This window comes from Bidens hawaiensis, unplaced genomic scaffold (genome assembly GCF_021521415.1).
Source record: "Bidens hawaiensis isolate Kalapana, Puna unplaced genomic scaffold, B.hawaiensis_p1.1 tig00007983_1, whole genome shotgun sequence".
Lineage (NCBI taxonomy): Eukaryota > Viridiplantae > Streptophyta > Magnoliopsida > Asterales > Asteraceae > Bidens > Bidens hawaiensis.
Window position 1 is genome coordinate 621,987 of NW_027491557.1, and position 22,943 is coordinate 644,929.

General features: G+C 37.6%; 4 protein-coding genes and 1 pseudogene across 4 annotated transcripts; 2 read left to right on the top strand and 3 right to left on the bottom strand.

Annotated features, from left to right (window-relative positions):
- The first annotated feature begins 1,230 nt into the window (after positions 1 to 1,230).
- LOC143636467 (heat stress transcription factor A-4c-like) lies at positions 1,231 to 4,065 on the top strand. Its single transcript, XM_077104054.1, has 2 exons — positions 1,231 to 1,536; positions 3,148 to 4,065. Exons 1-2 carry the CDS (start codon positions 1,318 to 1,320, stop codon positions 3,952 to 3,954), a joined length of 1,026 nt encoding a protein of 341 aa, XP_076960169.1. The 5' UTR covers positions 1,231 to 1,317; the 3' UTR covers positions 3,955 to 4,065.
- A 380-nt stretch (positions 4,066 to 4,445) lies between these two features.
- LOC143636468 (transcription repressor OFP17-like) lies at positions 4,446 to 6,001 on the bottom strand. Its single transcript, XM_077104055.1, has 2 exons — positions 5,576 to 6,001; positions 4,446 to 4,722 (listed from the first exon to the last, which is right to left on the bottom strand). Exons 1-2 carry the CDS (start codon positions 5,880 to 5,882, stop codon positions 4,469 to 4,471), a joined length of 561 nt encoding a protein of 186 aa, XP_076960170.1. The 5' UTR covers positions 5,883 to 6,001; the 3' UTR covers positions 4,446 to 4,468.
- Positions 6,002 to 9,953: 3,952 nt separating this feature from the next.
- LOC143636487 (secreted RxLR effector protein 161 pseudogene) lies at positions 9,954 to 11,101 on the bottom strand (annotated as a pseudogene).
- Positions 11,102 to 11,174: 73 nt separating this feature from the next.
- LOC143636488 (uncharacterized) lies at positions 11,175 to 12,995 on the bottom strand. Its single transcript, XM_077104070.1, has 2 exons — positions 12,677 to 12,995; positions 11,175 to 11,560 (listed from the first exon to the last, which is right to left on the bottom strand). The coding sequence occupies exons 1-2, from the start codon at positions 12,993 to 12,995 to the stop codon at positions 11,175 to 11,177; spliced, it is 705 nt and encodes a 234-aa protein (XP_076960185.1).
- Positions 12,996 to 15,424: 2,429 nt separating this feature from the next.
- LOC143636489 (uncharacterized) lies at positions 15,425 to 16,321 on the top strand. Its single transcript, XM_077104071.1, has one exon. It carries the CDS (start codon positions 15,425 to 15,427, stop codon positions 16,319 to 16,321), a length of 897 nt encoding a protein of 298 aa, XP_076960186.1.
- Positions 16,322 to 22,943: the final 6,622 nt, after the last annotated feature.

The window sequence follows — 22,943 nt, forward strand, 5'->3', positions numbered from 1 at the left end:
CAATCAATCCAAGCCCTCCATCTTTCAACCAAGTCAACGCACTCTTCTTCTTCCCCATTTCCGGTCAACGGTACATTCCTCTACACGAAATCGATAACTAGTTCCATTGATCTAACTTATGCTATTTCAATTCTGTGAAATTAAAGGCTGTAGGAGGTTTGTGGAGTTTTAATTTCAGTTTCTGATTCGGTTTTCGTGATTTTGTGTTTCAATTTCATGCCCTAGGTTGATTTAGGTTTAATTTTGTTACGAAATTAGTGTTGAGTTTCATGATTAAGTGTTAATTAAGGTTTATCAGCTGATTTAGGTGTAATTTTGTTACAATATTGTAGAAATTAGGGTTATTAACTCTGAATTTGATGGAATTGATGGTAATTAGGGTTTATCGGTTGATTCCACTTCTGATAATTGATTTGTGATTAATTTCATGCAAAATTTGTTTAATTAACTCTGAATTGTGCTGGAATTGTTATTAATTAGGTTTAATTTTGTTACAATATTATAGAATTTAGTGTTCAATTTTATGTGATTAATTGGTTGATTCCAGTGCGGATTAGGTCTTTGATTAATTTCCTGAGAATATTATAGAAATTTGTGATTAATTGCAAAATTTGGTTATGAACTCTGAAATGTGTTCGAGATGGTGGCAATTAAGGTTTAATGTAGGGCTGGCAATTTCTTGCACGGGCCTGTTAACATGACATGGAATTAAACAAGTTTGGGGTTGAGCTTAACAAGTTTCGTGTCTAAACACGCTAGATACCTGTTAATGACCTGTTTAAACCTGTTTATATTTTTTATGTTTAGAAAAAGAAAAATATATATGGCATATGCCTTAGTTACCTTACGCCCCATACTTGGATATTTTATTCAGATATGCTAAGAATTATGTATTCTTATGTATTAAATAAGACTTTTATGAACTTTTGGCAACTTCTCGTGTTTGGAAAAAAATAATGGCATATTTAGCTATCGCGTGATGTTCGTGTCTGGTACCATAGGTAATCGTGCCGTGACCTGTTACGCCAGCAGCTTGTCTATCGGTTGATTCCAGCGCTGATTCTTGATTTGATGGTTTCCTGAGCCTATTTTAGAAATTTGTGATTAATCTCATACAAAATTGGATTATTACCCGAAATATGTTATTAATGTTATTATTGGTGGTAATTAGGGTGTATTGTTTGATTCTAGTTCTGATTATTGATTTGATCAATTTAGGGTTACTATCAAGAGGGGTTGTTGTTCCAGATGCTTGAAGTGTGTGTGATTTGAAAATTCAAAGGTGAAAGTGGTTGGTTGAAGATAATTGGGGTTGTGATGGAAGGTTCTCAACAAGGGGGTTCAAGTTCATCGCCACCGTTTCTGACAAAAACGTATGAAATGATGGATGATCCTTTGACAGATCATATTGTTTCGTGGAGTCATACTGGAACTAGTTTTGTTGTTTGGAATCCGCCCGAGTTCGCTGGTGAATTGCTTCCGAAGTTCTTTAAACATAATAATTTCTCAAGCTTCGTTCGACAGCTTAATACATATGTAAGCATGTTGTTTTAATTTCTTTTTATTTATGTTTTATTTTTATATCAGGGGTGTTTGGTATTACATTGTGCATGTGATTGTGTGATATGGGATAATTAGAATAAGATACTCGAATAATCAGGAATCTGGATAGTCCATTTTCTTGTACCAAATCAGATAATGACCTTCAAAAGCATACCAAACACCCCCAAAAAATCATGATAAAATAATCAGATAATAGTCAGTTTTCTTACACCAAATAATAAGATAAAGTTAGAGATGGTTAGGTTATTTTCCATCTATCTCAGTAGTCAGTTTTCATACGCCAACTTCTTACATGTTTTTCAAAATCTGGTTATTGTCTCAAAACAAGCTGAAGATCTTAATAATAATCACAATCAATCAATCAATCAATCAATCATTCCCAGTAAAATCCCACCGACAGCAAAGCTATAAGTAGGGTCTGGGGAGGGTGGGATGTAGGCACACCGTACCTCTATCCGAAGGAATAAAGAGGTGGCTTCCAGAGAGACCCTCGGCTCTAAGTACATGTGTATGAAGCAAAATAAAGGGAATCAAAGTTTAACAGTTATATAAAAACTACTACTAATTATAATAATATTAATAATAGGATCACAATCAGTCCTTGCCAAACACTCCAAATTGATTCATTGTGATATCTAGTCACTATGATCAGTTTAAACAAACATCCAAATATCTCAAACCAGGCATTTAATGTTTTTCATTTTTTATTGTTTCTTAAGTTTGTAATACTATTTTTATTATTTGCCGGTTCAGCCGTAGTTTGCTGTTCAGTGCATAATTTTTGCCAAAATGGGACGAACGGGACCGTAACAGCCCGCCACTTACTAAGCCATTTAAGTTATTATATCCAATTAGGCAATTAATATTGTAAACCTGATTCCTGCTACCCTGATTAAAGCTCACCTTGATTAGTCTAATTTGAACCACAAGTATAGAAACTATAAATGAACATTTTACCTTTTCCAAGTATCTTTTCCAAGGGTATACTGGTCAATTCCTGACTTTTGTGTATTGGGTTCACTTTTGTGAATTTTTTCTTTATTTTTGGAACTATTTTAATTCACACACCTCTTTGCTACAAGTAGAAACATTTTCGACCCGTTTATCTATGAATGATCTATCTGGGCTGTGTTTTATATCAAGCAGGTCATATAAAAATTTGTGAGTGAAATGTTAAGCATGTCTTATGCAAGCAACTTCATAAATCCTTTTAACGAAAGATCTAGATTATATTATTTTGTGATCATATTTACTGTATCAATTATTGTAAACAAAAATTTTCGAAATGGACAGAAAAGTGTTCACAGGTCAGGTCAGCCCATCCTATTTTGTCCTGTAGTGAAAATGACCTGGTTTGACTTTTGACCATAGTCCAACCCGCTCAACCTATCCATCTTGCCACCTATAATGTTATATACAGTGTTGTGTTGCCCATGTTGGATTCATGGTTCCGTTGATTTTATGTGTTTCGTGTTTAGGTGGTTGTTTGTCATTGATGTAACAAACGATATTTTCTTCTTTTTGTAACTTAACGTTAAATTTTACTTTGGCATATAATAAAATTAATAAATATTATTTTTGCAGGGTTTTAAGAAGATAGATCCTGACCAATGGGAATTCGCAAATGACGAATTCATAAAAGGCCAACGACACCTTTTAAAAAACATTCACAGGCGGAAACCGATCCACAGCCATTCAACACCGCCACAAGGGACTCTCACCCTATCTCCTTCAGAAAAACAAGAATTTGAAGACGAAGTCAACAAATTAAAACAAGAAACGAGTTCTCTTCGGTTTCAGCTCCAGACACTCACGCAAGAAAATAAAGAAAACGAACATAAATTATCCTTTTTACATGAACGAGTACACACCATACAGTTAACTCACAAGAAAATGATATCATTCCTTGCTCAATTTCTAGAAAAACACTCGTCCTCACGAATGCAACACATTGAATCCAACAGCAAAAAGAGAAGATTATTAATATCTAACTACTTACAAGCCGAAGCCGATGAAGAAACCGAGAATTTGGAAATTAACACGCTGGTGAAAAAGCTGGATTTGTCTTTGAAGTTTTGGGTGGATATTGTGAATGATGTCAATATTATTGAAGATTTTCGGGTCAAATCGAAAACTTCGGGGATTGATGTGAATGTAGAGCCTGATGGGGGTGGTGGCGGTGGTGGTAAAGAAGTGGCGGTGAAGACGGGCGCAAATGATGTTTTCTGGGAACAGTTTTTGACAGAGACGCCGGGTGGTGGTGACACGCAGGAGGTGCAGTCAGTGAGACGAGATGTAATTAAACAACAGCTGTGGAGTGCTAATAATTTAAATAAGATTACAGAAAAAATGGGGAATCTTAGTCCTTTGGGTAAGCTTGATGTAAGATGATGACTGTAGATGTTAAGCTTCGTGGAGGATATGGTACAAACTCATGTCGTGTAAGTTTGTCGAATGCTGTTGAATATTAGTCACTGGTTTTAAGGTTTGTGTTTTTGGTTTATTGGTGGGGTGTGGTTTAAGGTTGGGTTCAGTTTACATTAGTGCTTGCGTTGGTTCATGATTAGATATGAACATGAAGTTTTATAATTTATAGTGGCAAAAATGACTTCAGACTGAGCATAGAGAGAGGTTTAAATGGTGCATTTGACCTATTTAGTTCTTGTTATTTCACGGTCTGGCTCGCCTGGTTTTAATAAACATTATTAACCGAACTGTTAGTCTGTTACTGCAGTTCAACCAAAACAATGTAAATGGTTCAAATATTAAATCTTGAATCAACTATATAAACATATAACCATAGATATTGAGGTGAAGACTTGGAACTTATAGTTGAGGTTAATAAAAATGCATGATCCATTTGGATTTAAAAATGACAGTTGTCATCGAAGATTTACGACTTGGGTTATATTAGGTTACGACGATCATCATCGCCAACATCATCGACGCTGTTAGAAAACATATCTTTACAAAGCTCCCCGTAAAACCTAGACACCAAATTCATGAAAACCGGATTCTTGAGGTTCTTCCAGCAATATAGAAGCTCTTCAACATCCACCAAGTCCTTCATGTTCCCTTCTTCGGCTACCATTTTCACCAAATAACTCTCGAACCTCTGGCAATCATCTTCAACATCGTTGTCGTCTTCTTCCATTGTCACTGCAAGTATATAAAAATGTTTATGCACATGAGTAGACTTAATAGATTTAGTTGATATTGTAAATGTGTAAATAGAGTTTTGACATTAGTAGGAACTAGGAAGTGTGAAGACTTGGGGTATTTGTCTCTTCAACAAATTGATCAAACAGCTCAAACCAAAACAAATCAGACGGTTCAAGGTTTGTATGGATTTATCTATGGTTCGGGTTTGACAATTTGACGGTTAAACTGTCCACTCAACGGTTGGAGCTTGGAAGTGGCCTGCTTGACACTTTAACGGTTTAACTGTCCACTCAACGATTGGAAGTTTGGAAGTGGCCTGTTTAACCTTTTGATTCATTTTTTCCCCCAAAATGTTTAAGTTATTGATATGCATCATACTCATTTAATTACAACATTTATTAAATGAAAGCGGGTTCAAACGTGCTGGTCTGATTTGGCGTTTTTCAAAAACAATAGTTAGTGATTTGCCCAAAATTTTTGTCAAAATCGGATCGTGAACACCCTTGTTTAAGAGTGTTTTGCATAAACCGAGTTTTCCACATATAACTTTAGATTGCAAGAATATTCATTCTAGTCTAACCCGGTTCACGTTGATATGTAAACACGTTAGCTAAATGAGTCGTGTTCATGTCAAATCATAAAACTCATGTCGTATTCCAGTTTATCATATGTCTGACACGATTTTCATGTTCAGGTCTATGCATAATTTTTGGGTCCTTATCAGATTAAACTCACCAGCCCACCGACACGACCCCTTTAACACTTCCACACCCAAATATACAATTCTATGCATGTTTATGTATGCAAAATACCAAAAAAAAAGTGTTTAGTGCATGTTTAATTTCCATACCATTGCTTCCCATCTTGATATATGCTGGTGTAAGAGGCGATGGGCATGGTGCCTTATGCACATACCCGGCATCCGAAAAGCTCTTGAGCTCCATTACCCTATCCATGTCTTCCGCTTGCCTTAACGACCCGCAAAAAGATGTTAAACAACAGAAACGGCGCGCCGTAGTCGTTGTGGGCTTTATGCGAGAATGATTTCTTCTTATAAAGGCAGTGTTTTTGAATTTGAAGTGGCTAAAGAAGCTTTTGCATGGAGTGGTAAAGAGTTTCTTGCATGTGAAGGTACTAACAGAAGATTTGGTGGCCATGTTTGTAGGTAGGTAGGTTGCTTGTGGTTGAAGCAATTTGAAAGAATGATGATGGTTAGATAGAGGTCTTGAGAACTTGTTTTAATGGAGGTTGGTGTAGTAGGTTATTTAGTTAGTTGGTTATTATGTCACATAGTTTTTTCGACAAGAAGTGGTATCCCATGAAATAACTACGAAATATATATTTTATTGAACTAATTTCCTTATTGTTTTATTAAGCATTACTATCAGTTTTAATTTTATTAATGTGAATTAAACTTATCAATAAAGTTAAACTATGAAAAAAAATTAGAAAAAAAATTAGAACTAAAAACATAAATAAAAAAAATTAAAAAGTAAAAAAACTAAAATGTTTCTCACGTCGTTCTCGCTAAAAAAAGACGAAAAAGGCATAATGACGAAATAAACAAAAACACAATGATAAATAAAACACACAATAGATTGCAAAAATACAACACAATGTCGTACAAAATAAAACACAATTTAAGAAAAAAGAGACACAACGTCAATGAGAAAAAAATGCACAATTAATGACAAAAACAAACAAAAAGGAAAATAATAAATAAAAAGACACAATAATATTTTTTCTCAATATGTTTTTTTTCTGAGAACGAGGAAGACGGGAGGAACATTTTTGTTTGTTTTCTTTTTTTTTTACTTTATTCGTTTTTATTTTAAATTTTAAGTTATGATTTTTTTTATTAATTTTTATTAGTTTTCTTTGTTTTTTTTCTTATCATCCCTTTGTAGAATAACTTGATCCTTAAACTTATATAAACCGTTAAAATGTTTTACCAATTGAACCATTTGCATGGAAGCATATAGGATAGCTAAGATTTATATTCTGTTGGTTCATATATGGTTTTAAAAAACCGTATTAGTTGTCTGGTTCACAATTTAAAACTTGAACGAGTTGTTTACTTGGTTATTTAACTTTCTTTAACTCTTATATAGATATGCATATGTATGATGTTAATCATTTTAAACATTTTTATCAAATCAATGAAAGGTTAAGAGTGAATCGGGATACCCAACGCGTTTCACTTACCACAGAAGGTGTAGTCGAAGTCCATTCTGATGACGAGGGGAATCAGGGATCATAGAGGAAAGGAAGAAGATATTGAATGCACATATGAAGATATGAAAAGCGAAGATGCGTTAATTTTGTCTAATCATACTTGTGACGAATACTGATTCTCAGCAAGTAAAACTCCTCGGCAGAAGAATGATCAAACAAAACTAAATGAGTTTGTCAAGAGTAATTAAATTTGGTTATTATTGTAGCTTTTGATTGTAATTTGAAAAATCGGGAATTTGTAATCATATTCAAGAAAAAACTCAATTTGTAGATTTTTTGAATTTTTTTGTTAGGAAAGTTTTTAAAAATTCTGATTTTTATCAAAAAAATATTACTGACAGATTACCAATGATGGGCCCGTCCATCAAAAACTAGCACCTAGAGAAATTATCCCTCGGTAATACGCTGGTAAGCTTCCGTTGGTAATCTGTCACAAATAGTAAATCATACTGTATAACCTCAAACCAAAAAACGTTTCACCAATTAACAAGAATCAACGAATACAAATGGTATATTATGAATTACAGATCCAATCAACGAATATTCTGAAAAGATACACATAAACATGCAAGCACAATATCTTTTGGATACAAATTGAAAGTATAACAAAAAATAATACATAATATTTTTCAACATAATCCATCGTAAAGAGAATTACCCACGTCCATTATACCGACAGAATTTCACCAATGGATTTTCGCCGGTGATGACTTTCATCGACAGAATTGTGACGAACCCGACTGTTGGTAAAAGTCCAATTTTCTAGTGGTGTTACCATTCCCCAACGTTCAAAGCTCAGCTTTATTCACGGGTTCATAACCCCAATCTTTAACCCGATGCCCCAACCCAATGGACTTGCAATGATGTTCCCGTCCTACCTGAAATTACTTGATCATGAACTTGCTAAACAACCCGACTAACCTGACTTGCAATACTCAAATTTAAGATGAAAATGTAATTGTGCAATTTATTTTTATTTTTATTTTAAATACCAAAACTGTGCAAATGTCTATTTTGGTGGCTAAAACCGTGTTACCCTCAAATCAATCGAGTAAAATGAATAAAATGTTCCTGCTTTTAAAAACTAAATATGCTTTAATTTTGGCTAACAAAACCCATAAAATATTTTTCCAAACTAGGTACTACACCGGCGCGATGCACCGGGCTTATAAAAAGCTGCATACCGACACGAATTTGGTCGGTCTCAGTTTACGGCGCCGAAACTAAACAAAAAAATGAATTAAGTAGCAAAACCCGTTGCGAACAAAAAAAAAAGCTGGGATGGGCTGCAAACTAATACAAATTTGGTCAGTATCGAAAGTGATGGCATTAAAAAAAACTGTGACGAACTAAAAAAAATAATAGCCAACGCAGTACGGTCGCGAACCGATGCGAATTCAGCTAATTAACTAATAATAACTAAAAAACAAAAAAAAACAATTAATTATTTAATAAAAAGAAAAAAAAAGGGTGGACCACTGAGGTTCCATGAGTAGCCTGTTAACGTATAACAATAATAACATATAAAAAAATAAAATGGGTAAAATGTCGTTTATAACATATAAAAAGTAAAATGGTTAAAACTCTGTTTATTTGATCGTTAAAACCCAGGCATTGGAAAACTTGAGCTTTATCGGTCCCGGGCGTTGCGACGATATGTCGACGCGAATTGTCGGACCAGAATTCAAACAAAAGGTAAAACAGAAAAACATTTGTTCTGTAAAAAAAAAACCCAAGAATCTCTCAATGGCTGGCATACAAAAAAATGTCAAAATACCAAACAAATGTAACTCATATACCTAAAAAAAAAAAGACTCCAAATCTATACACAATAGGAGGGGAGAGAATGGAGAGAGAGGTGCGGCGGCGACAAAAGTCAAAGGAAACATCTTTCTTTGTGTCAAACTTGCCTGAAGGATTAACAAGTACAGATCTTTGGTTAGAATGTCGACATCTTGGGACGGTGTCGGATGTTTACATTGCTAAAAAGTGGGATAGAAGGGGAAACTGGTTTGGCTTTGTGAGGTTCAAAGGGGTGGAGAATGTTCAAGCCCTTCTGGAAAAGTTAGGCAATATAAAGGTGTTGAATGCGAAGATTGGGGTGAAGGTAGCTAAGTTCGACAGGAACAACAGATTGGTGGAAGAGGTGGAAGCCAACCGGCCATGGTCGAAGCAAAATGCTAGGACTTCGGACCCTCCAAAGGTGGTCGGCGAGCCTAAAGTCGGTAACTTCACTCGGTCGTATAAGGATGCGGTAGAGAAAGGGTCGGGCTCAAAGAAGGAAGTGGTGGTGGATGATATTAATCAATGCCGGAAAAGGTCAGTATTGGCGGCTGCGAAAGACATCCAGGCGTTGTGTAATACCAAAGTTATGTTGAAGGAGGCTGGTTTTGAAAATGTCTCTATTTCATATGTGGGCGGATTGTTCGTACTGTTGTGTTTCAAAGAAGGTAAGCTGGCTCAGAGTTTTGTGCGGGAGAGTTGTGAGGCATGGAAATCCTTGTTGTTTTCAATGGAAATTCAAAGAAGAATTGTTATTATTTGTTATTGGTATAAATCTGTGTGTTTTTCTCAAAGTACAATGGAAGATGAATAAATACAAATGAAGGTTTGACTATTACAAGAAAATATAAAATAAAAGGAAAGTGTAATCCCTTGATTGTAGCCCCCAACAATCCATGATTGCTATCAATTAGTTGATGAAATTGGGAAATGATGGAGGCTGATCTCATTATATTTTTTCTTCTTATAATTTTCTAACATCCCCCCTCAAGTTGAGTAGTGGGGTTTCCGATGCTCAACTTGCCAAGACAATAACTGAATATTCTTTCATTGACGGCTTTTGTTAATATATCTGCTAATAGGTCTTCGAATCGTACGAATGGTAATTCTATAATTCCAGCATCGAGCTTTTCTTTGATGATGTTACGGTCGACTTCTATATGCTTTGTACGATCGTGTTGAACGGGATTCTCTAAAATTTTTATAGCGGATTAGTTATCACACATAATCTTGCTTGCTTCAGTCGGAGGGAACCCTATCTCAGTCAGAAGTTTACGGATCCATATAACTTCTGCGACCCCCCGTGCAATTCCTTGAAATTCGGTTTCAGCACTGGATAAGGCTACAACCTTTTGTTTCTTGCTTCTCCAGGTTAGCAAGTTTCCTCCAACCAAAGTGAAGTAACCTGACGTAGATCTACGGTCATCTTGGTCTCCTGCCCAGTCTGCGTCAGTATATAGTTGGACTTTCAAATGTTTGTTTTGCTGAAACAAAACTCCATGGCCCACTGTTCCTTTGAGATATCTTATAATCTTCAATACTGCCTCCATGTGGTTAACTTGAGGTTGGTGCATAAACTTGCTAACCACTCCAACTGCATATGCAATATCAGGACGAGTATGTGAAAGATATATTAGTTTACCTACCAAGCGTTGATATCTTTCTTTGTTTGTTAATTCCGTTTCTTCTTCCATATGAAGTTGATGGTTTACTCGCATTGGTGTGTCGTCCGGCTTACAATCAATCATTCCTGTTTGGGCTAGCAGATCGAGAATGTATTTCTTCTGGCATATAAAGATCCCCTTTCTAGATCTCAGCACTTCAATTCCTAGAAAATACTTAAGCCTTCCCAAATCCTTCATTTCAAATTCCGTGAACAAGTTTATCTTCAACTTCTTCATCTCTTCTTCATCATTCCCTGTAATGATCATGTCATCAACATATATAATTAAACAAAAAACGAGTTTACCTCTTCATTTAAGAAACAACGTATAATCAGAGTTGCTTTGTTGTTATCCATATGTCCTCATTGCTAGAGTGAATATGCCGAACCACACTCGAGGGGATTGTTTAAGCCCGTACAAAGATTTTTTTTAACGGCACACTTCTTGTTGTTTGAAGGTTTTTGTGAAACCTGGTGGAGCCTCCTTATAAACTTTCTCTTTTAATTCCCCATGTAGGAAGGCATTCTTAACATTAAATTGATGAAGAGGCCACCCTTCATTTGCAGCGATCGAAAAAAGAACCCAGATAGTGTCAAACTTGGCTACTGGGGAGAATGTCTCCGAGTAGTCAATCCCGTATGTTTGAGTATAGCCTTTGGCCTCTAACCGTGCTTTATATCTTTCAATAGTTCCATCTGGCTTGTGTTTGATTGTAAAGACCCAGCGATAACCCACTAGTTTCTTTCCAGCAAGAAGGTCACATTTCTCCTAGGTGTTGTTTTTCATTAACTCTTTCATCTCTGTATCCATTGCATCCTTCCAATTCTTTGATTCTAAGGCTTGTTCCACGGTATTTGGAATTTGTTCAGTGTAAAGTGAGGAGTTAAAAGCTTTGGCTTCTTTGGAAAGGTTTCCTTTGACTATGTTTGCCATAGGGTATCTAGAAGATTTAGATTGTTTTTCTGGAGAGTACCATTTTGCTGGAATACCCCTGTTGACTCTTGGTGGAAGAACATATCGCTCAACGGTTTCTTCTTCTTGTATTGATTCTTGTCCATTTTGTTCTTGTATTGGTTCTTCTTGTTCCATCTGCACTGTTTGTTCTAATTCTATCTCATGGTTGTTAGTTATATTTTCATGAGTATCATGAGATCCTTCATTTGTTATATTTTCAAATGTTTGAGAATCACTTACTTTAGACGTTAGGTCAGGAGGATTTGGGATTGCATCACTTGGGCTACCGCATTGGTATGGGATTGGTGACTCATCTTGGGTACTATGATCAACTTCTTATAATGACGGTAACCATTGTAACCAATTCAGCGGGTCGTGCTCTTTCTCCCCCATGCCACTATGTTGGGAGTTATAGAAAAATTCTGTTTCAAGGAAGTCACAGTTCATGGTGTATACATATGACGCCTCTTTGGACTGTAACATCTATAGCCTTTCTGATTGATTCCATATCCCACAAAAACACATTTTTCAGCACACGGTTCAAGTTTGGTTCGATTGGTTTTAGGTATGTGAACGAAAACAGAGCAACCAAAGATTCGTGGTTGCAAAGTGAGAGGGGCAGGTAGTTTAGTTAATTCAGATAGGGCTTGAAGAGGAGTTTTGAGGTTAAGGGCTTTGGTTGGTAGGCGATTGATAAGGTAAGTAGCAGTAGCAACGGCTTCAGGCCAAAAGATGTAGGAACTTGAGACTCAATTAGGAGGGCAGGGGTTATTTCTAAGAGAATACGGTTTTTCTGCTCAACGGTACCATTTTTTTCAGGCGTATGTGAACATGAAGTCTGATGGATTAGTCCTTTTTCTTGACAAAAAACTTTCATTGATGTATTAACAAATTCACCTCCATTTTCAGACCGAATGATCTGAATATTCTTTTGAAATTGAGTTTGAATCATGGTATAAACCATTTTAAATTTATCGGGAACTTTAGACTTGTGTTTTAAGAAGTAAATCTATGTCATACGTGTGCAATCGTCAACAAAGAGTAAAAAGAAACGAAAGTTTGCCCTTCAATGACCTCTGCGGGTCCCCAAACATCTGAACGAATCATTGAGAAAGGTGAATCGACTTTTGTGTTAGTTGGGCTAAAGGAATGTCTATGGCTTTTAGCTAAGGCACAAACTTCACACGTAAACACTTTATTTGTAGGATATAGTTTAGGAAATAAAAGATTTAAATACTCGATAGATGGGTTCCCCAAACGTCTATGCCACAACCAAGCTTCCCTATCAGTAGTTCCATGAGCCAGCATCACAGTACCTCCTTGAGTCACTTCGTCCACATAGTACAACCCTTGGCGCTCAGTGCCACGCCCAATAATCACTCCCGTCCTGATGTCTTGTAAAATACAAAAGGTAGGGTGCATTAAAACTGTACAGTTTAGTTCTTTTGTTACACCGCTGATAGATAATAGTTTATGTGACAATGATGTAACAGAGAGGCAATTTGAGAGTTTTAAGGTTGATGAAATCTCAATTGTACCACCTTTTTCCACATCCATTACCCCACCGTTTGCCGTTTGTATATGAGTTTTTGCGGGTTTGGATGATGAGGTAAGATCTGATAGATCATAAGTCATAGTGTCGGTTGCACCACAATCGAAAATCCATGATTTATCTTGTTTTTTGTAAAAATTTGAGCCATATTTGCCCTTCCATTATGTTCAAGGGTTGTTTTGCAATTATTGAAAGTTTCTTTTATAAAACAATTAGATGTTCCATTTTGTGACCTTTTGTTAAATCAGGGGCTAGAATAGAAATATCGTGTATTAAGAGAAAAGGGTCTGAGGACTTTTGCCTAAACCCGTTACCTGGTGGAGATTCATTACAACTCCGATTAGTGGTTGTTGTATCACCGAAACCTCCACCAATCTGGTCATCGTTGTTGTTTCCGGTGGTGCTATCACTACCTATGGCGGCGGCGAAGTTGTTTCCGATGGCAATATCACTTCCTACAGCGGCGACGACGTCACCGTTGTTGTTTTCGGTGGTGCTATCACTGCCTATGGCGGTGGCGAAGTTGTTTCCGATGGCTCTATCACTTCCTACGGCGGCGACGACAACGTTGTTTCCGACGTTTTTGTCGGCGGTGCTATAATGCCTTTGACTGGTACATTTTCTTGCTTGTCGTTGCCGATGGTGATGGCAGTAGTGTCACTGAATCCTTCTTCTCTGATTTGACCGCCGATGATGGTGGTAGTAGTGCCGCCCACGACGGTGGCTGTCTCCCCTGTACGTGATTCATTGGTTAGGTTGGAGGAAAATTTTGGTTTTTGAGGTTGTAAATTAAGGCTATTGGCAAGTCGGATCAATATATCTGAACCCGGGTTGCCGTCGTCGGACATGGCAGCCCTTTTTATTTGCAAATCGAACAAGTATACAATTATGGGATGGAAGATGATGAGCAGGTTTGGCCCTAGATCCCAAAGCACTGCTTTGATACCATGTTTTCAATGGAAATTCAAAGAAGAATTGTTATTATTTGTTATTGGTATAAATCTGTGTGTTTTTATCAAAGTACAATGGAAGATGAATAAATACAAATGAAGGTTTGAGTATTACAAAGAAATATAAAATAAAAGTAAAGTGTAATCCCTTGATTGCAGCCCCCAACGGTCCATGATTGCTATCAACTAGTTGATGAAATTGGGAAATGATGGAGGCTGATCTTATTATATTTTTTCTTCTTATAATTTTCTAACACTTGTTCGAGTCAGTGGAAATTTGGGATGGTCAGGTGTCAAGGGGTGACCGGGTAGCCGCGATAAGGGTCTTAATTTGGGGTCCCGTTAGCTCTTCGTGATAAAACGGTCTATGATAAAATCGAGGGAGTTGTTCGGGAAGATAATGCGCCCGTCGAAGTTCAGGTGGGAGTCAGCTGATAACTCGTCAGGAACATGTGTTATCTTAATGGACCAAAGGGGTATTATTGATGAGGAGATAATTTTGGTGTGCAACAGCATTAAGTTTCCGGTTTGGGTTTCTGAGGACCTTAAAGCATGGTTTCCTGATTTCGATGTTGAGGATTCAACTTCGAGTAATATACAGTTCAAGGAAGGAATGGATATCGATCTAGAGGAAGGGGAGTTTAGGCCGGCTCCAAACTCAGAGGGGTCCTCGGATATGTCTCCGGCAGCCGGAGCTAGGATGTCACCGATGGGTGGTATTGAAAGGTCGGTTGGTGGCGTGGAGCAGCATGGGAATAATTGCATGCATGGGAAAAGTGAAGGGGCTGGTGGAGCGGATTCCGAGACTAGGGTGGCGGGGAGTGTCTAAGAAAATACGGTTCAAAACAAAAGTGTAGGGCATGGTGGGACCTTGCAAGGAGGCCTATTTTATTTTCAAAGTGGGCTTCTATCTCAATTAGATTGTAATGAGGGTGTTGGGCCTATATCAAGGAAAAGACCCAGGTGTTACTGTAGTCCAAGATCAGGGGACAACGGTAATTATAAGAGGGGGCCAGATAAGTTTCCTGAAGGGTTTCAATACCCTTTCCCGGACTTAAATCGGTCGGTGGTTGGTACGTCTTCTGCATCTGTGGGTCTCGATTCGATGGCTTTGGCCGGAGAAAAGGAAGGTTTTGGCGAGGTGGATGCTGGTTGGGGAGGAGGGCAGAGGAAGTGGCCCGGCATGAGGTGGAGGCCGATCGGGATAGAGTGACCAGGTTTCCTTGTGACTCCCAAATTCCTGGCGGTGATTCATCCGAGGGGGCTCTAGAGGACAACTCGATAAATGCAGAAATAGCTGAGACGACTGAGGTTGGTTTGAAAGTTGGGGTGGATCTTCGAGCCCATCAAGATCTGCTCAGTGAGGTAATCTTGGGTGAGGGTGGTAAAACGGGTTTACAATGAATATCATCTCTATAAATTGTAGGGGGGCTAGGGATTCGTTGAAATAGAAGTGGGTTCGGGGGCTGAAAACTAGTAATGGGGTGCACTTTGTTTCTCTACAAGAGACGAAATTTGGTTCGGTTTCCAGTTCACGGGTAAGTCTCTTTTGGGGAAGATCTATGTTCGAGTTTGTTTCGGTTGAGGCGGTTGGTAGGTCGGGTGGGATTCTTAGTATTTGGGACCCATCCTTTTTCCATCGGGTTGGAGTGATTAAGAACAGGAGGTTTCTAGTGGTGAGTAGGGAAATTCGGGCGTTAGGAGAGTTGTTGAATGTTATAAATGTTTATGCTCCGAATGACGCCTTAGAACGGAGGGCGTTATGGAACACCTTCCTGAATATTTTCGGGGTTCTTCCGGTTTTGTGGGTCATTGCAGGTGATTTTAACGATGTTAGAGAGCCGTCGAAAAGAAGAAACTCTGAATTTGTCACAGCAAACGCGGCCGCCTTTAACAAGTTCATAGAGGAGGCGGATTTGGTAGAATATCAAATGGGCGGGGGCCAGTTCACGTATGTTTCCGACCATAGGGATAAATTCAGTAAGCTTGACCGGTTCTTGGTTTGTCGGAGGTTCATGAATGGGTGGCCGACAGCTTCCCTAACGGTCTTAGCGAAGGAATGCTCAGACCATCGCCCGGTGCTTCTATCGGCTGTGGAGACTAACTTTGGCCATTTTCCGTTTCGGTTTTTTAATACTTGGCTTTCCTTTCCTGGCTTTGTGGAGTTTGTTGAATCAGAATGTGGTAAGTTTATGTTCGTTGGCCCGGCGGATTTGGTTCTAATGACCAAACTTAGGTGGCTGAAAGGTCGTATAAAAGGGTGGTTGAGGGCGTTTAACATGGCGCAAGAAGGTGAGTTGTTTGTTAAGAAACAGAAAATAAGTTATTTGGATTTGGTGGAAGATTTGAGACCACTCCACCCCGAAGAGTTAGACGAAAGAAATCATTGTAGGCTGTTTGTGGAGGAAGTTGAAAGGCAAAAAATGAAAGACCTTCAACAAAAGGCCAAGGTACAATGAGCTAAAGATGGGGACGAAAACTCGGGCTTCTTTCATGGGATCTTAAACGCAAACCTGTCAAATAATCGGCTTCATGGATTGTTTGAAGGGGGGGGGGTACTTGGATCGATAATCAGCCATCCTTAAGGATATGGTTTTTAAGTTCTTTGCGGATCAGTTCAAAGAGCCGGTGGCCTCGAGACCAATTTTGGTTTGTTCGGAGCTTTCGGTGTTGATGGCAGAAGAGGCGGAGTCTCTCGTCACTCCGTTTCCTGGAGAAGAGATTAAAAGGGCTGTTTGGGATTGTGATGGAGACCGATCTCAGGGGCCGGAAGGATTTAACTTTAAATTTCTAAAAACGTTTTGGGGCTGTTTTGCAGGTGATATTGATAAAGTTTTCAACGAGTTCTATGTTGCGGAGTCTTTTAGCAGGGGGTGTCTTTCCTCCTTTGTTGCTCTTATCCCGAAGGTGAAGGATCCATCTATTGATACACGTTTTGTACTTCTCAGTCTTTATCAGGGCATTAATGTAATTAGTTTAAAGTATAGGGATCTTAATGTAAATATGGCTAAATGGGCCATTCGCTCTAATGTAAGTTACATTCGTTACCCTGTAACGAATGTAACACATTCGTCTAATCTGTAAGCTCATTCGTTAACCCAGATTAACGAATGAGATAACGAATGAGGGCTACTCGTTATATGTTAAATGTATTAACGAATGAAGAGTTCATTCGTGTGGTTAAATGTAACGAATGACACATTCGTTAACTGTTATGTTAACAAATGTGGTCATCCCCTATTTATATGCTCTAACTTATTCATTAATGTAAGTTTTCAAGTTTGTTTTATCAATTCTCTCTCGTCTCTCTGCCAATTCGTTCTCTCACATCATTCGTGTTAATTATAACGTATATCGACCTTAATCGTATACCTAAACATCATGTATCGTCGTAATCATAAGATCGAGATCCTAACCAAGATCTTTCAAGTGGTATCAGAGCCTTGGATCTGATCTTTGATACATAATTGAGTTAAAACCTTAATCAATTGATCAATTTCGAACATGAATTGATTGATTTTGTGATTTAATTGAAGTTCAAAATCAGAGACTGGTTATTCGTTAAATTGAACCTGATTGAAGAATGTTTGTGACTTCGGACATGGCTAGATAGGTTCGGATTTGGTGTTGGATTGTTTTGGTATAAGTTGTAAGTAGTTTCAGTAAGATTCAGACGAGTTTGAAGTTGAAATTGGAAGTTTGAATCGTTGAAGACTGATTCGTTACGATGAAGTCTTATTCCTTAGGATGAAGACTGATTCGTTACACTCATACGCTAAGATCAAACCTTATTCATTCAACCTTCTTCGTTAAAGCCTGATTCGTTAAGCCATATTCGTTAACTTTCATTCGTTAACGAATATCTTAGACATTTGCTAAAGTAATCAACTTTTAACGAATATCCCATTCGTTAAAGTATCTCAGTTTTAACGAATATTCCATTTGTTAAAACCTATTCGTTATTAGCACATTCGTTAATCTGTTAACGAATGTGAAGAGATTCATTAAAACCCATTCGTTACTTGTTCATTCGTTACTGACTCATTCGTGTGAACATTAAACTTTGTTAAATCACTGAAGTTTATCAGTTGGTTTATGATGGCTGCTCATAATTCATCTTATTATGCGTTAGCATCACAGAATGTCTTATTGCAACAAATGCTAACGATGGATAACGAGATAAGCAGTCATAATAAATGTCTCAAGCTGTTGAAAATAGCGGACTTTGCCCGTTGGGAACCAAGATTCCGTGCACATCTGGGATCTGTGCATCCTAGCAGTGTTCGTTTTCTTGATGATGTTTATGCTGCACCACTGATCGATAATGACAACACGAGTTGGACTCCGAAACCGTTTAAAGAGTATGAGACATGAGTTGAAGGACTTTGAAAGTGAGACGAAAGCTTATTCTACACTCACTATGGCTTTACCGGAACATATTTTTCATCAATATAGTACGATCAAAGTCTGTGCTTCACTGTTTACTACCTTGAAAACCAGAAGTTTGGGCAATACTCTCGAAAGCAAGAAGACTTTAGTGAAATTCCAATTCAGAAACTTTATTCTGATGAAAAATGAAACTGTAGAAGAAATGATCAACCGTTTCAGCCACTTGATTGTTGAAATGTCTTCTGTTGATCTTGAGCCTACAGAACAGGACAAGATTGATACTTTGAAGAATGCTTTACCTACAGACTATTCGACGTTCCTGTTTATGCTTAAAGAGAACAGATTCTTTCAGAAACCTGAACTGACTGCTGTACAATTCATTAATAAGATTGAAGAAAGGGAATTCGATCTTAAATGTCAATCTACTTTGAAAGAAAATCATCATCAGCAGTCGTCAACTCAAAACCCGTTACTTTATGGTGGTGCATTACTAGCAAATAATGCTACAAGCTCAGTTCCTATTAATGCATTCTTTGCTCAATCCCAAGAGGATCCTAACGTAAACAGTCCTCATAATGTATGTTTCATGGCGAGTGGTACAACTGGCAACTCAAATGCTCATACTTCAAGCTTACCCAAGGTCAATTTACAAGAAGCTGAACAACAGTTCGCTTTTGTATGTGCGTTCATGACTTCATATGAACAACTGGTGGGAAGTAAGATTGCTACGAGCGATCTCACAGATGAGGACTACGATCAAATCGACCCAGATGATCTTGAGCTTATGGATTTGAAGTGGAACATGGCCATTATTGTTCGAAAGGTTAAAAGATTCATGCAATGAACGGGAAAAGATCTTCCCACGTTGAACAAAAGGGTTGGATTTGATAAGTTAAAATTCAAGTGTTATAATTGCAGTGAATTTGGCCACTTTGCCAAAGAATGTGACAAGCCAAAGAAAGATTATTCTGGCTCACGCAATTCTGACCGTGCTTCTACAAAGTCTTCATCTGGAGGAGATAAAAGTAACACTGCTGGCTCTGGTGATCAAGACAAATCTCCTGTTACTCAAGCTTTATTGGTAAATGATGGAGTTGATTGGTCTCAGCGCTTATTGGGAAACCAGGCAAACGTTGCTATCGCTGAGCCTGTGGAGAATTTTGAGGATGCCAGTAGCGATAATGTGTTGGAGAGTAGTGATTCATCTGACTCGGAAACTGACAGTGATCAATCTCTGTCATCTCAACCAGAATCAACTCCTGAAAAAACTGAATCTTATGCCTGCATGGCTAAGATAGATGAGGTATGTCCTACACCTCAAATTAATGTAAATGATCCTGCATCATTAATGATGGATTGTTCTGAGTGTGCTGTGTTAAAAGCCAAAGTTGAAACAACATTAACTCAAAACAATACATTTACTAATGATTACTTTACTATCAAGGAATGCTATAAATAAAAGACAAAATTGCTAGAGCAAGCTAATCTAAAAATTCAGAAATTATCAGATAGCAATCATGATCTTAAAGCTAAGGTTCATTGTAAAATTATTGAAGTGGATCAACATTTAAAGGAGATTCTTCGTCTTTGAACTTGCATTTCAAATCTTGAACAAGAAAAAATGGAATTAAATCATAAACTTAGTAAATTCAGAGATTCCTCTTTCTTGTTGAATGAAATAATTGAGGTTTATCATTCACATAAAAAGAACGGAAAAGCAGGTTTGGGATACGTCGAAATTCCTCCTCCATTTAATCAGGATTACAGTAGCATTCCTAAGGCAGAAAATTCTTTAAATATGTCTACTGATAAACCTGAAAATGTTGATTCATTTGAACCGACTCGTGAACCAGTTAATATTGAAAGCAAAAAGGTGTTTACCAAAAATGAAATGGACGGTTCAATTGCGGAGCTAACTGAAACAGATGTGATTGTTAAGAATAAGGACATTCCAATTGACAATCACATTCGGTGTGAACCTGAAGATTTTGAAAAAGCTGTTTATGGTGCAAAATCCTCAAGTGTTTCTTCAAATAATTCATGTGTTCCTAAGGATATTCCTAAAGTAATTCCAACGGAACATGTTAATGTAACTTCCACAGACAAGCTTTCAGTGTCTGATGAGGAATTAATGCGATTCATTAATCCTCCACTGAAAACTTCAACTGGAAAAGTTTTTAAATTAAAAGGTCTCTCAAAAGTGTTTTCAGACAAAGAAGTTCCATTGAATCTTCTTAAACCAGAATTGATTGAAAGTGTATTTCAAGATGAAACTACTGAAATGACTGAACTTGAGAAGAAATTCTTTCAATCAAAAACTAGTAATGTTCAAAAACAAAAAAACAAATGTTTTCAAACCTATAAAATTCATAAAATCGTCAGGTTTGGAAAATTCATCAAATTTGACAAATCTTGAATTTTACAAAACAAAGAAGGGTTTAAAACATGAGTCATCGAAGAAGGCCACTTGTGGAATACCTAAATCTGTTGATCTTAAAACTTTGATATCACAACCAACCGGTACATCATCACAACAAAGTTTAGACTCTCGACTGTGTTTCAAGTGTGGTGAACCAGGTCATGTTTCAAGACGATGCAAAGCAAAGATCAAAGACTATTCAACTTGCATGACTAAATCTTTTTCAAATACAAAGGAAAATCAAGTTGATGATTCTATGATAATGTATTCAAACATCAATCCGAGGAAAGTAATTCGGGTTGATACTCTTAAAGTATTAAACACATGTGTTGATCGTGCTCAACCCATCTGTTTAAACACAGATTCGGAAAGAATCCGTGATGGTTATCTTAAGAAGAAAACTCAGAAAACTGCCACTTATTCTCAAGTACCGAATACATGTGTTAAATTATTAAGTTCTCCAAAAGTTTCAAAGGGAGAGCCCAAGACTGAGGCTTGGGCTGTCTTTTTGGACTAATCATTTTACTTCTTTATGCAGGGTACATCTAGGTCCGTATCAAGTCAAAAATGGATATTGGATAGCGGATTTTCTCGTCATATCACCGGTAACTTAGACCTTCTGAACAACATTAAAGATATTCAAGGGGGTTATGTGGCGTTTGCTGGTAATCAAGGAGGAATGATTACAAAAGAATTTCAAATGGTAGAATAACGTTTGAAAAAGTTAATTATTGTGAAAAGGTGGATCACAATCCGTTGAGTGTTTCACAGATCTGTGATAAGAAATTCACCACCATATTCACCGATAAGGAATGTCTTATTCTTCAACCGGGATACACAATTCCAGAAGACATGGTTGTTATGCGATCACCTCGATCAAATGGTATTTATGTACTTGACATGAGTTACGATGTCAAAGTTTCGCCTTCATCTACTTGCTTCGTATCTAAAGCAACAGAGAAAGATTCTATTCTTTGGCATAGACGCATGTGACACATTCACTTAAGAAAAATGAACTTTTTGATGACAAATGATTTAGTGAATGGAGTGTCCCTCAAGAACTTTAAATTTAATGATCATTGCGTCGCATGCAAGAAGGGGAAACAAAAGAAAAAATCTCACTCGACCAAATCACTAAACGATATCGTTACTCCTCTGGAACGACTTCATATGGATCTCTTTGGTCCAGTGAACCGTGCTAGCATTGCTGGAGATTTGTATTGTTTAGTTGTGACGGATGATTTCTCTCGTTACTCGTGGGTATTATTTATGGGATCAAAAGATCAAACTCCTGTGCTAATTCAGAACCTTATTACAAAGATCGAATCACTTTACAAACTGAAAGTGAGACGAATTCGTAGTGACAATGGAACTGAGTTCAGGAATAATGTATTGGATTTCTTTTGTATACAAAAAGGAATTCATCGGGAATTCAGTGCACCTTATGTTCCTCAACAGAACGGGGTGTCTTAACGAAATAACCGTACGCTGATTGAATCTGCACGTACAATGCTGGCTGATTCAAAGCTACCTGTTCAATTCTGGAACGAAGCTGTGAATACCGCTTGCTACACATTGAATCACGTACTAACAGTAAAGAAGCTCTAGAAGACTTGTTACGAGCTTCTACATAATTGTAAGCCGAACTTAAAGTATTTGGAACCATTTGGGTGTCCATGTACTGTGTTGAAGAAAGACGTTGGAAAGTTCAATGAGAAAGCTTTTGAGGGTTATTTCTTGGGTTATAACTCTCCGAAGAAGCGGATTTTCAATCTTTCTTCTGGTTGCGTGGAGGAATGGTATCACGTTGATTGTCAAAGTTATACGACTCCACCAACTGGTACAGGTCCCGATTGGATGTTCGACTACGATCGATTATTTAACTCATTTACATCAACAGTTAATGACATACCTGAAGATCTCGTTAGATCGTATTTGGAGGACCAATGTCTTCCAAGTCCAAGGTTTTCTTCGGTTGATGCAAGTGACTCTCCTAATGTATCTGAAACGTCAAACGATGTTTCTGAATTCTCCGATGATGTTGAGTTTGTTGATTCATCATCTGTAATGATAGATGAAGCTCAAGAAACTACCGAGCCTATTCTAATCAGTGATGATTCATCATCTGTCTCTTTAGACACTACGGAGGAGAATATCAACAATTTGGGTGATAATGTATCTGTTCCTGCGAATCCTACTTTACGGATTCATTCGCAACATCCACAGGATCAGATAATTGGTGATGTGAACGATGGGGTTCGCACAAGGCACCA